Raw genomic sequence first — 14,813 nt, 5'->3', positions numbered from 1 at the left:
ATTCCGACTTAAAGAGTGATGGCTGTTATCCAGACAGACCCACTTCTTTTATTGATGCACAGAAAGACACACTGAATTATAAGTATAAACAGATTTGTGAAGTTTACTTGAACTAGAACAAGAAGGCATCTCAGATATTAGGAGAGGTTCAGGCACTTAGAGGTTTAAGAAAATTATCAAGCTGTTTCCTTAACAGAATATGGTTCCTTAAATTGTCTTCCGCAGAACTATGTTCACTCATAAGTCAACTAACCAGGCTTTTCAAAACCCCTCAGTACTCCCTTCCAGAGGCTCCTAATATAAGCACTGTGTCCCTTAGTGACGCTCTTAAAAAATTGTAGCACTTCTCCCCACTCCCCCACAGAGGTTTTCCCTCCAACCTCCAAACTCTTCTCTTCTCATCCTCAGATATGTCCCAGTCCCCCAGATTGCAACTCTCACTGGCTCCCTCTACCTTCTGTAGCTAGGCAACACTCTCTAACTCCCCCACCAATCATGCATCACTACCTTCTTTAGCTTGGATTGGGCCTTTTCTCCCAGGGCCTAGAAATTTTCCTACACACTAGCCTGCCAAGGTAGGCCCATTCCGTTACAGAGGTCATCTCCGCTAAGGACTGCTGCCAGTCTTCCACAACATACTCAATCTGGGCTTACTACTGTGGGAGATGTGAAGGCAAGTGTGACCCATACAATGTTTTTTGGATTGTATCTCCTGCAATCCTTTACAACTATTTAAATTGGTAGGTCTGGAGCTAAAATCTAGTGACAGCTGAATGTCACCAACACCTTAAAGGCCACAGCCTATGTGTGATCACCATCATAGGCTATCACTCATAGCAAAGTGTGATTGTCTTCCAAGGGTAGTGTTGGTGGTGAGTCTGTGAGTGACTGTAGAGATGAGTGATACCAATAGTCTGAAGAAAATCTGGAGTGCTCTGGTTGTAGAAAATCTGTCCCTGTCACTCATAAAATGTTTGTAGTCGTCTGGGAATGGCTAAAAGTCATGAGCTGTAGCAGGTAAGAGGAGTGAATCCTTATTGGTTCTGGCCCAGTTTACTTGTCTGACCGCATCTCCCTCTACGTCCCACCTTGCAGTTTAAGATCATCCAGGAAGGCCCTGTTCTCGCTCCCACCAGCTTCGTAAATGCATTTGGTGGGGGCGAGAGACAGTGCCTTTTCGGCTGTGGCCCCCCCCCCCCCCCGTCTGTGGAACTCCCTTCCCAACGAGAAAAGATTGGCTTCATCTCTCCTGTCTTTTAGGAAGAAACAAAAATCATGGTTCTGGGACTAGGCTTTTGGATAGCAGGCATAACAGCACTGTGGAATCGGATTGGAATGGTGATACGGCTGACAATACTGTTTTTATTGTTTTAATTAATGTTAAATAATTGTTGTTATATTATTGCATTTGTCATATGTTGCAGCATTGAATTTCCCCTTCGGGGGTTGAGAAGATGGAGTAGAAATACTGGAAATAAATAAATAATAATAAATTATCCTCAGTTGTGATTGTTGGGGCTTCTGGAGCCAAAGTCCAAAGCATTTGGAAGTCAAAGTGTTCCCCATCCATGCTACAGGCATCCATTAATTATGACAAATATACCAAGTTGTTGCAAACAAGACTCAATACTCATTTGGAGATGTTATTTTTGCAACCTACCATTTCCAAATCACTTCCACCGACATTTCTGTTAGCAGCATAAAAACTGAAAGGGGAAGTCAGTTTATAATCTCTCCCTTGGCTTTGGAAATGGATAAAAATATATCTAAATATTAATCCCTTAGGAGCAGCACAAGATTCTCTGTATAATTCCTGACCCAAAGGGCTCTGTGGATTTGGACCAGCAGATGGCTAAAGGCAGAACTATTAAAAGTCTGAGAAATGGGATCATAGAATTGGCAAAACTAGGGCAAAGGGTATGATTATTTTTCACTTATCCAGATATTTCTGCTGAGATGTGCTGGAACATTGAGTCAGTGGGACATTAAAAACTAGATCTGTGTCCAGTGCATTGACCATTACAACAAAGTTCCAGAGTGAGTTTAAAGTCCATCAAGATCTCTTCTTAATACTGAATGCACTATTTTTTCCCCCTAACAGTTTCAGCAGAAGTGTGTTATACTGTGATTGACAAGATGGATGGAACCAATTCAGGCTATCAGATCATCTAGACCAGTATTAGCTATACCAATCTTTGCCAACAAAGTGATTTCCAGATGTATTTGATTACAGCTTTCATCACCCCTTGCCAACAAAGCCACTGCTTTGGAAAATTCTGCAACTGTGCACAACAAATTTAGTTTGGTGGAGCTGCAGTGCCTAAAATGTTTGCCTTTGTGGACACCACCATTCTTCTACAGTCACTGCAAAGCTGTCCCTGCAGTTCTCACAAAAATTTGGCAGCACTTGGACCAATTCTATCAGCCAGGAATGTGCCAAAACATCATCTCATACCACAGGGTCCTGGGAGACTATGGAACCATGTGCAGATGAAAGCAAGCACCTACTGCAGAGTGCTTTATTTTCCATTAGGGATCTGGAAGTCGATTCTCAATGCCTAGAGAAAACACAAAGTTCCATTGATGGGAGGGAAGATGGCTATGCCTTCTCTTTTCATCTTTTTTCCCTGTCTCTCTAACAAGACAAGAGTTCTTCATATTGTTGTCAGGGGCAGGAGGAGAGCTCTTCAGCATGCTTTAATTGGGGAGCTCTGCATCTTTGCCAAAGGAGCAGTTCAGTGTTGCCATGTGTACTGTTTTCTTGCTGTCATTGTCACCTAATAGCTGGCTGTAATTATTTGCTATTTCTTGCAATATTTGGTGGGACAAACCACTTGGCTGCAAATATATTGTTGCAGTGTATTTTTTAGTTTTGGGGAGGGGGGGAGGTAAACTGAGGGTAGCTTGGGATGCCAAAAATGGAGCTGGGATGATACCACAGCTCAAAGTCAATAACCACTTCCTTTACCTTTTTAAAGATATTTTTTATTCTTGTGGCTTTAATAAATAGAGGCGAAGGAATGTTTTATGGTTCAAGTGTGTTCATAGGATAGGATGCCAAGTGAGTCTTATTAAAAAGAAGGCACATTAGAGCTTCTTCTCAATCAATAGGATGTGTCCATCTTAGGATGATGGGTTTGTAAGAACCAAGTAGAGGCAGAAAATAGGTTTTAGACTCCTCAAAAGAGGAGCCATTTACTAAATAAATCAATTCTTTAGATAGAACAGTCTTATCCTTTCTGAACTATTTTTGAAGAGTAAAGATCATAGGCAGACGTGCTCCAGCATGCTCTTCTTAATGGGTAGGGAGAGAGAATGCACATGTCAGAGGCTGGAAACAATAAGGAAGAGTGGTCAACCCCAAATTCATTCTTTTGTTACAAGAATGAAGAATGATTACATCATCTGGCTGAACCAGATGATGTAATCTACCTATATGACTTTGGGACAGAGGGCAAACAGATGAAGCGAACAGGCAGGAAAAGAAAGATCTATCTCTGTTTAAGGACCTCATCCTACCAGAGAATGAATCCACTTTAAATCCAGTTGCTGCCTGCTGCAGAATTCTGGGTTTGTAGTTTAGGAGGAGCCTTTAACAGTCTCACTAAACTATAATGAGCTCTCCTCCGCAAATAATCTGTCCTTGTTTTATCTCACCTGAGTTTTTTAATCTGTTTTTAACCAGGTTTCTCTTATCCATTACATGTAGCTTGCCCATGTTATTGTGATTGTGCTTATTGTAATCCTATATTGTTATGTTGTCATTTGTTTTATGTAATTGCGTTATTATTGTTCATTTTTTGTATTTTCGGTTTTATTTTATGTAATTGTTGTTTTCAGCTAGGCCTCATGTAAGCCGCACCGAGTCCCCATTGGGGAGATGGTAGCGGGGTACAAATAAAATTTTTTATTATTATTATTAAACTACAAACCCCATGATTCTGCAGGAGGCAGATACCAGATTTAAAGTGGATTCATTCTCTAGTGTGATGAAGTAGTATGTCATTTTAGGGTGCATCTATACTGTAGAATTAATACAATTACTTTAATTGCTATGGCTCAATGCTATGGAATTGTGAGAGTTGTAATTTTACAAGGTATTTTGCCTTCTCTACCAGGAAATGCTGGTGCCTCACCAAACTACAGCTCCCATGATTCCACAACATTGAACCACTGAAGTTAAAGTGATGTCAAACCGCATTAATTCTACAATGTAGTGCACCCCCACTCTTACTGGACAAGAGAACAGCGGGAGCAAGGATAAAAACTGCTGCATTTTCTGACAAAATGCTGATTTGTGATGTGTCTCCCGGTCCTGAATGAGAAACATTCAGACATATGTTTTTCAAAGTTAACAGAAAGTAACACTTTGTGTTTGAGAAAGGTATGAGAAACTTTATAAACATAAGTATTATGGAAATTAACTATATTAGGTCTTAGAACTGGACCTATAAATAATTACTTTTTAACAGCAACATTCCAAATTTAGATGCGAAGCCTATACTCCTTACCACTTTTAGGCAAATGTCAGTGACAATTCTAGAAGGAGGGGAAATAGACATATGAAAACAGTCACAGAATCTCACTGAAAATTATTTTACCTTGCCTTGACATTCCTTCCAGTGTTTTCGCAGCATGCAAGAACCTCCAGAGTTCTTGCATGCCAGAGTTATTCTTTAGATGGAAGTCAGCAGAAGCTTCACTCTCAATTAGGTGTAAAACTCTGGGATTGAGGCATCACTCCAGAAAATCTGTTCCACATCAGACTCTTCTCTTGGCATATTGCATATGAAGAGAGCAAAGCCTGGAACCTGACACCTCTTTTAGCACCTGTTTTAAACGCCATTATGCTACCTGGCAGAAGTACAACTAATGTTAACGCCTCCTTGGTTAAGCAATAACTATTTCCCATTCAGCAGCATTAGCGCTAAATCGGTTTCTTGGGAGCAGTCCCAATAAAACAGCTGTGCAGAGATACTGTGTCCTAATGAATAATGATAATGTCCAAATAGGTTTGGGATGACTCCCAGTACATCCACACTACAGACCTCGGTTAACAGCTGGGAAGTTCTCCTAGGGACAGTGTTGTTGCAGGAGGACCAAGCTGCCTCCATGGCACAAAAGCCAGCTCTTTCACCCACTCAATCTGTTGTGCCAACTGTAACATTTTTCTCTTTAGAGAGACAGCCTGGTTACCGCTATCTATGGTATGCTAACCTTCAGATTTGGCTACTGTAGTGTATTTTATGTGGGGCTCCCTTTGATGTATGTTCAGGAAATCCAAATCCAAATACAGCTCTTTGGATAGAGATAGGATAGGCACTAAGAACATATTCCACTAGTGTTGAAACCAGCAAAATATTATTATTATTATTATTATTATTATTATTATTATTATTATTAACTTTATTTGTACCCCGCGAGCATCTTCCGAAGGACTTGATGCGGCTTACACAGGCCGAAGCCTCAGAAACACAGTACAGTAAAAACATAACGCAACAATAGTAAACAAAGCAAATCAAATAGTTAAGCAAAAAACAAACAACAGTAACAATACATCAAGACACTTTAAAACTGGGCCGGCCAGCGCAATGGGGTACAGGGTTAAAAGTGCTGGAGTGGCAGGGGGAGCATAGGATTAAAATAGTATGGTGTGCAGTAATATTAATTGTACTAAAGTGCTTCTAGGACTTGGGATGGGGAATTCCTAATCTGGGAAGGCACATCAGAACAGCCAAGTTTTTAGGTTCTTTCTGAAAGCTGCCAAAGTAGGGGCCTGTCGAAGATCTTTTGGAAGGGCATTCCAAAGTCGGGGGCAGCCACAGAAAAGGCCCTGTCCCGTGTCCCCACCAAGCGCGCTTGCGACGTGGGTGGGATCATGAGCAAGGCCTCCCCAGATGACCGGAGCGAGCGTGTGGGTTCGTAGATGGAGATGCGGTCACACAGGGTGATATGCTGTGAAAGTAGATTGCATACAGACACTCCGGGGGTTTAATTGACTTAGCTCCTGGTCCATGTCTAGGTACAATTCAAAGTGCCAGTATTTGCCTTCAATACCAAACACAACTTAGGGTCAGGACACCAGAATAATCCCTCTATCTATTGGGAGCTCAGTCTGTGATTTTGTTCCAGGATCAAGGTGCTTTGGATGTGGAGAGTGATGTCAATGAGTTTCAATATGAGTTTCAAGATGGCAATAGCTTGGTCAGTGATCTTGATGAAGAGAATGACCAGGAGATCCCTGTTCAAAGTGTAGTTTCCCATGAGAATGTCCCTGAGAGATGTGGGGATGATAACGTGCTTTCTGAATTGTTACCAGAGAGTTCCCATGATAGGGAACATGAAAACAACTCAGCATCTGGCCCAGCTGCAGAAATTAATGAGCAAATAGATAGACGCGAGGAGATTAGTCAAAACAGGTGAGCCGAACAGTGGCTTTGGTGGTCTGCCAGACTTTGAGAGAAAAAGATAAGTTCTCAGTTAAAACGAAACCAATTTCTGAATGCTAGAGACTTAGCTAACAAGGAGATAGTCCCAAGTACAGGATATGTAGTCAGATGAAGCGTCATTTGGAATCAAGTCATGAACAAGTCCTTCTTGTACATGGAAGTTTTGCTTGGGAAATTGATGTTTTAAGTGCCTTTGTTTCATGGTTTTGATTCTTGGATTTTATGCTCTATATTCATGCCTTGAGTTCATGTTTCCTGATTCTTTGCATCTTATTGGGGAAGGTTTGCTTTTGTTTTTATGGACTTTGCTGGACTATTACCCTGAACTACTTTGTTCCTCCTTTATCTTCTTACCTAATTGGATTTACCTATTTCTTTAAAGTTTTTTACCTCACTGCTTTTTAATTATTTTCAATAAAAGGATTGTGTTCCATTCAACAGTGTGATGTTTAAAGTCAGAGGGCTTTTCCTGTTCTGGAGTGCAACACTATCCAATTCAGGATAGCTATGAGAGGAGAAGCCGTAAAACTGAAGGTAGATCCACTGCTGCTGTGGCAACAGATCAACCAAGCACTGCTGATAAACACTGCTAGGAAGCAAAATATAGGGAAGTTAATTCTCTTTTGACTATAAATATCAGATCCCCAGCCACAGCAGCATAACCATGCTGACTGGATTGTTTGAGAAGATAGCTTGGAGACCAACATGGGATAGCAGTTTGAATGTTAGACTAGGACTCTGTCAGACAAGAGTTTGAATCTGTGCTCTGCCAATGAAACTCAATGGGTGACAAACAGATACATCATAACAAGAAAAGTCCATGATAGATTCATCTTAGTGTTGCCATGTGTCAGAAACAACATGAAGGTATACAACACATTGGATATCAAGAATGCAATGCTGCCTAACCAGAATATATTAACTTCTAGTACTAAAGGTGCACATCTAGGGGTCCTAAGCAGGCTGCAAACCCAAGTCTTCACATCCTTGGGTTACTTTTGGCCTCAAATACACATCAATAAAGACGCAAAACAAAACAAAAATCTGTAAGTCGCTTTCAGAAGCAAAGCTTGCAAATGTAGGACACCACCATCATACAAATTCATGAAAATGTAAATCTGGGTTTGTATGACTATTAATATTTTATCTCATGTACTATGCCTATATTTTACCCTAACTGGAAAACTCAGGGCAGCTAAGGTGGAGCTTCTGGTGGTATTCTCTTTGGGCACCCGCTTGTTTCATAGTCCCATAGCTTAAATAATAAATGTTATGACAGTATAAGGAAGATCTGCAATTAAAAGTTGCAGCGTGGAGTGTTTCAGATGAGAATATGCCTCTGAATTTTTCTTGCCATCCAGTTTCCTTTCTCCCTTAATAAACAGTCAGCATCTCATGCCCACTGAGCATGCTAAGTCTCCACTGGGTGGTTTTGGAATTCTTACTTCCCTTAGTTTGGCTTTCTTAAATGTGTTGTGTATTTCTACAAGCCTTGGGTCTCTGATATCTCCCTGTTATATGTGAACTTTGTGCTGAGGATAGGAAAGTTCCTTTCTTGGACTTCAACTCTGAGAAACCACACATGCACATACAAACACACACACCAGCACTGTCAGGATAGTCCAATTTTTATTTATTTAATTTGAGGATGGATTAAGCTCTGTGACTTTGGGAACATTGATGGCACATCCCTTATTTTGGAAATCTGAAATACTCCAAAGTTGTCCACATGGGTGAACAAAGAAAAACTTTTGCTTTCCGGTGGTTCAATATACACACATTTTGTTTCATGCACAAAATTATTTAAAATGTTATTTATAAAATTAACGTCAGGCTACGTGCATAAGGCGCATATGAAGAATAAATGATTTTCATGTTCAGATGTGACTTCTATCTCCAAGATACCTTATTATGTACACATATAGAAACATAGATGCAATGGGCTCTTGATATCCACTAGGGTTTGGTCACCAAAATGCATGTAAAACCAAATCCCATTATATATAATATGTAATAAAATGATGTCTCTTATGTAAAGTGGCAAAATTAAGATCTACATTTGGGGGTTTTTTGGCGGGCGGGGGGAGGATTATTTCAAAGTGCATACAAATATATGCATACAAAGAAATCACTGTGCTCTAAAATAGGGGGAAAATCCAAACCCCAGAATAATTCTGGTCCCAAGCATTTCAGATAACAGATACACAACCTGTATAACAGTCCTCAGAGAGCTTTCACTGTGAAAAAGACAGTGCTTAAACAACAACAACAACAACAACAACAACAACAACAGAGTTTTAAACTTGTTTAAATTTGTTCCTCTACTTCAGGTCCCAGAAATTCCAGCTGAAATCCAAAACATCTGGAGGGACCAAAGGTTGGGAACCATTAGATAGTATGAAAGCAAATAAGGCTTACCAATATACCAGCAGAGTTTGGACATGCAGATATTATCAGGAGCTTTCTATAGTAAAGAAACAAACCTGAAAATATCTGAGCATTGTTGAGGGTACTGCTACAGGAAACTATGGAAATGTTGGGAGACTCACCAGAGGAGTGCATATCAATGCAAGTTACAAAGGGGTGGCAGATTTAACTGACCCTTGTAGCCTTGCCTCTAACAGAAGATACTACCAGGTGATCATGGTTATTATCATGCCTTCATTTGCTGTTTTCTACATTATCAAGGTGCTGTTTAATCCCACAAGAGCCTGAGGCCAATATATACCAAACACATTTCTTGTAATATTTCTTTTTGAAGTGATCAACAACATATTAAGAAAACTCTAATGCCAGGCATGTTGTAAGGTACAAATTACTATGTGAATGTTTTGCGACGTTTCAGCAATAGGAAATGTCACATCAAAGGCCCCAAATGCTGAGTCAGTCACGCACACTTCCAGCAACACAGGCAGGATGTTTTTATTCACTGAATTGTAAGCTTCAGAACTGCTTTCATTTAGCAAGGCTGTTAAGGAATTAGGCCTTTAATTCTTGACCTTCCTTTTGTTTAAAATTTCCAACAACCTACAGCTTATAAAGAGTTGAAGCTGCTTTACACCAAGCAGAGCTTGGATGATTGCCTTTTTAAGAAGGACAGCCCTCTACCTTCACTGGCATTAGGGGCACAGGACCGCTGTGAAAGCGAGAAGCCACAAAATAAAGAATTATTTTAATTTAAGCAAACATCTCTCTGGGAATTTCTAGATGTTTCAGACAAGTCTATGGCCAACATCTACTATAAGCTAACCAAAGAATTGCATTGATGGACCTAGAGATTCATAGAGTCATGCTCTCAACAGGACTCTCTAGGTCCTCCACCATGATTGGAGGAAGTTGGTCATAAAATCACACTGGAGAATTATGAGATTCCTAGAGCAAACATTTTCAATCAAATTCATGAATAATCAAATCTTCCAAAGTCAAAACCACAAATGTAGAGAGACAACTGTACAGTGTGACACCTCTTACGCCCAGGAGATACACTCCTGAACTAACTGTGGAAACAGGAAAACATGGCTAACCCTATTCAGGAGTGTATTGAAATGAATGACTTCTGCCACAGGTTACAACAGAATCCCTCGAGAGAACCAAGAAAATTCTTAGAGAGGTATACTCCCTAGCAATTTGCTAAGTCCTCCAACATGACTTTATGGGAACTTCTAGCCAAATCATACCATAGAATTTTCTGGAGGACAAAGAACATTTCTTGAGAGGACATATTTTATTGGATGTGAATAGGTGAAACCAGATGTACACGTTTCCCCTATTTGTATTGTAATGGCAAAATTTGCTATAAAGGTATCTTCTGTACCTTGTTACTGTTTGCACATGTACACGTGCACACACACACAGTGCTGCCAAAAATATTTGTAACTCCCTACTGCCATTCATGATGGTGCCCATCAGTTATTTTTTTTCTCAAATAGAAAAACAACCTAGTTTGAGAAATCCCACCAAAGCCTCCTGGAAATATTTTAGTTTTGTTGGTTGTTGTAGTTTTTTGGGCTATATGGCCAAGTTCTAGAAGCATTCTCTCCTGACGTTTCACATGCATCTATGGCAGGCATCCTCAGAGATTGTGAAGTCCTCACAACTTCTGAGGATGCTTGCCACAGATGCAGGTAAACCGTCAGGAGATAATGCTTCTAGAACATGGCCATACAGCCCAAAAAACCTGCAACAACCAAGTGCTTCCAGCCATGAAAGCCTTCGTCAATACATGTTTTGGTTTAGTTCCTTAAAATAGAAAAAGTGATGTGTACCTTTATTTATCACATGGAGGCAAGAGGACACTGTTAGTCATTACAATATTTGAAACAGAAAGCTCATTTTCCCTTTGAGCACCACAAAGTAATACATGATAGGTAAGATTATTTCTAATGTGTTACTTCAAAGCTCCAAAACAAAACCACGTCACTTGTAACCAATCCTTTGGGTAGTAACATAGTGCAATAAATGGATATGAAATATTTGCACTGACGACTGGAATGGCTCCTGTCTATAATCTTGGATTGTGTGGTTTTAATAATTGGTTTAATGTTTAGATGTTTTAATTATTGGATTTTAATGTAGATGCTAATTTTAATTGTATCTCTGTCTTATGTGGCACTGAATTGTTGCCTACTTGTAAGGCCGCTCTGAGTCCCCTTCGGGTGAGAAGGGCAGGATATAAATATGGTAAATAAATAAATACATCTACTACAGTCTTCTTTATTCAGTCTAACATCCATTATAGAAGCTCTGGAGGAAACCTACCTCTCACAGAGTTATTACTGCCATAGGTGTGTAAATGTTTTATTACTGTATTTCTTCAATTCTGAGATGCAATTTTTCCCTGTATAAATATTTCTAAAACTGGGGTGCATCTAAGAATATCAGGTATATTTTATGTATTTGTGATGGTACTGAAATTAAGGTGCACCTTATTATTGATTGCATCTTATAATTGGAAAAAAACAATATTAAAAATAATATTTACTTCACCATGAGCCCCACAGAAATGGTTTCTGGGAACTGTACCATATGGATCATACCATTACCATACACTGTTCTCTCCAAATTATTTCAATTTTAAATTGGGCTCCCTCCTCCTCTTTCCTTCTCCTCCAACAAGCCACAATTTTAATTACAAAGGAAATCAGTGACAGCCAAATGCTCATTTTTTAATTATGCTGATGAAGTTCTCTAAATCCTCTTCAGTTCTTCTTGTGTTAATTAGAGCTTGTCATGCTGATACCTTTAAGTATGGATTCATCCTGGGGAGATTTGAAAAGTCTAACTCTCTGCCCATATTGGTACTTAAAGAGATCTTGTAGCACCTTAGAGACGAACTTGAGAGAACAAAGTTGGTAGAATGAGCTTTCGTAGACTAAGGCCATACCAACATTGACCCGTAAACCTTGGGTCAGTCCAGAGCAGAAATACTCCGGACTGTCCAAAGAGCAGCAACCTGCAAACTCCCAAATAGGCTATAGTGGACAATTGGAGTCTACATGGTGAAGCCAAGCTGAGACTGTATCAGCCTCGCTGTTCTATCATTCACCTTCTGTCTTGCCTTTGCCTGATCTCCAGCTGGCTGCAGAACTGCATGTGAATTTCTGGCCATTGTAAGAGGCCGGATTCCAACATCAAAGAGGAACCCACACAACCAAGAAGGAGGGAACTGCTCTCCCCATCTTCTTCCTAGTTGCTGTAGAGCACCGAGAATGGCCAGGAACTAACACAAAGCTCTGCAGCTGGCTAGGAACAGTGGCAATGGTGACATGGACATGATCTGTCCCCTTTTTCCTGTTCTGATGAGGGCAGAGGAAAGTGGATGGTAAAAATGCCCCATGTGGACAGTAGATGGATCCAAATCAGACCCAACCCTGCTTTCCACACTGCCCTGAAGCTGCATAATTCTCCAGAACTTTAAGTAAACTCTGTGCCCCATTGGGACAGTGGAGCAGTCTGAATAGGACCCAATCCTGCTTTCCATATTGCCCCAAAGCTGTACTTCAGAGTTTCAAGTAAATCTTCTTACTTTTACTAAAGCACGACAAAACTAGGATAATCTGGTTTAACCCATGATACCTGTTGTTAGAACAGCTGGGAGCCAACTCAGGGTGGGTTTGGGTTTGAATATCTGTGTAGATAAGACTTATGTCTACTTCTTCTGATGCTCGGCAGACTAAGTAAACATAAGTCTATGAAAGTTCATGCTTCCAGCTTCTAAGGGTGCGTCCAGACAGGCATTTATCCTGGGAACATTTATGTTTAAAAAATATTTCGTGGAGGCCCATCCACACACCCCAGAAAGCAAGTGCTTTCTGGGGTGGATGTCCTGATGTTCTCCTGGAACTTTCTGGGAGAATACCCAAACATTCTAACCCCCTCCCAAAAGCACCCGAAACTCCTTTAAAAAACAAAAGAACTTACCCGGCCTCCATTAGAGGGCTGCCAGAGCTCTCCGGGCATGTAGAAATGATGCAACAGGAGAAAGAGGGGACAGGAGCAATTTTCCTCCTCCTCCCCCCCCTTTCTTCTGGTGGGTCATTTCTACATGCCAGGAGAGCTCTGACAGCCCTCTAATGCAGGCCGGGTAAGTTCTTTTGTTTTTTAAAGGGGTTTGGCGGGCTTTTGGGGAGAGGGTTGCTAGCCATGTGGTTTTCTGGGCTAATTTAGCTTGGAAAACTATGGGACTACTGTCTGGACTGCCCCCTCAAAAGTCCAGAACTTTTGAGGGAGCTGTCCAGACACCAGAAATAGTGGGTTTATCCCGCACCTTGCAAGAAGGTGCAGAATAAACCCACTAACAAATTAATTCACCACAAACCAGGTTTTTCCTGGTTTATGGCAAATTAATTTGGGTTTGTCCAGGATGTCATCTGGACAGTCCCCTTTTATTGTCGAAGGCTTTCATGGCTGGAATCACTGGGTTGTTGTAGGTTTTTTCGGGCTATATGGCCATGTTCTACAGGCATTCTCTCCTGATGTTTCGCCTGCATCTATGGCAAGCATCCTCAGAGGTAGTGAGGTGGTGAGTCCCCCTTTAATTGTGGGAACTCCCACATTAAAAGCACTATCTGGATGGGCCCTAAGGTGCCACATGATCCCATGGCATATTGATATTCCAAATTAACATGGATGTGGCTTTGAATTATCTGCTCATATGCTTTATTAATAATAATATTTTTTTAAAAAAACTTTATTTATATCCCACCTTATCTCCTCAAGGGGACATTAGCCAAGTAAAACCAACAAATCAAAGAAATAAAGCAATGCAAAACAAGACTTCCTCACACACATGTAACCTTCTCCTCTAACTTGTAAAACAAAACCCCTTGAAAGCATTACATTTTAAAGTGTGAAACTGGCAGCCCTTTCATTACTCTGGGGAGTTGTAGGTCTCAGTCAAGTGTTGGCCTCTGCTGGCATATGATTAAATTACCCCATCTGTGAATAAGCATGTCCTTGGATGAGCCATGAAAAGCGTATCTCCACTCTTAACTTCATAAAGGTTTTTCTTCTTTATTTGTCTTGCTTGTTTTTCTGGTTTCTTCTATGCCTCGCTGCTTACTTTTCTGCCTGCCTTTTAATTCCTTATTTAAAGAAAGAAAGAAAAAAGACAGGGGAAAAAACATAATGGCAGGAACCAACAGGAGGGGAAAGAGAAAGGGAGAGAGAGAATGCAAAGATAGTCTGAAGATTATCATAATCAAACCTCTCGGCTACAGGAGTTTGGAAGGTAAAATGCAAAGCAATATAAATCAGAGCTGTTTTTCAGAAATAATCTGGAGATCTATAAACATGCAAATCCCTTGCTTTTAAAAGTGAAAAGGAATAATTTCAGCCATTCCAAGAGAGTCTGATTGCCATCTCATTGGTGCCATTTTGAATCTCTGCTGACTTAAATTTAAGTATTCCCAATGCATAGTAATGGAGCGAGAGGAGAAGTTGAGCCTGATTGTTATAATCAGCATTCCTACAACTTGATTTTTTTTATTTAAAAAACTATTTCTATTGTATTTTTGAAGGCTTTCATGGCTGGAATCAATGGGTTCTTGTGGGTTTTTCAGGCTGCATGGCCATGTTCCAGAAGCATTCTCTCCTGACGCTTTGCCTGCCTCTATGGCAGGCATCCTCAGAGGTTGTGAGGTCAGGAGAGAATACTTCTGGAGCATGGCCATACAATCCGAAAAACTCACAACAACCCTATTTTTATTGGTTGTTCTTTCTTGTAATTACTACTCATTATCTCTACTTTTAAGAATAACATGCAGGTTAAAGGTACTTTTTATTTCTTAAAAAATACATTTAAATATCCAAAATGGTCCCAAATCTGTCCAAAGGCCAGATATAATGGTTACACATTTACACAAG

At 40.3% G+C, this 14,813-nt stretch overlaps 1 protein-coding gene across 7 annotated transcripts in view; it reads right to left on the bottom strand.

Annotated features, from left to right (window-relative positions):
* Positions 1-14,813, bottom strand: part of IQSEC3 (IQ motif and Sec7 domain ArfGEF 3) — a 204,767-nt gene that overhangs the window by 118,712 nt on the left and 71,242 nt on the right. Inside the window, exon 1 of one of the 7 annotated variants that reach the window (XM_060776757.2) lies at positions 13,882-14,023. The exons of the other annotated variants lie outside the window; for them this stretch is intronic. Coding sequence (XP_060632740.2) covers positions 13,882-13,946 — 65 coding nt within the window. The 5' untranslated portion in view covers positions 13,947-14,023. Of the gene's footprint in view, positions 1-13,881; positions 14,024-14,813 lie in introns of those variants that run through there. 7 annotated transcript variants of the gene reach the window in all.

Source organism: Anolis sagrei, chromosome 5, assembly GCF_037176765.1.
Source record: "Anolis sagrei isolate rAnoSag1 chromosome 5, rAnoSag1.mat, whole genome shotgun sequence".
Taxonomy (NCBI): Eukaryota; Metazoa; Chordata; class Lepidosauria; order Squamata; family Dactyloidae; genus Anolis; species Anolis sagrei.
This window is presented reverse-complemented; position numbering and strand designations above follow the sequence as displayed.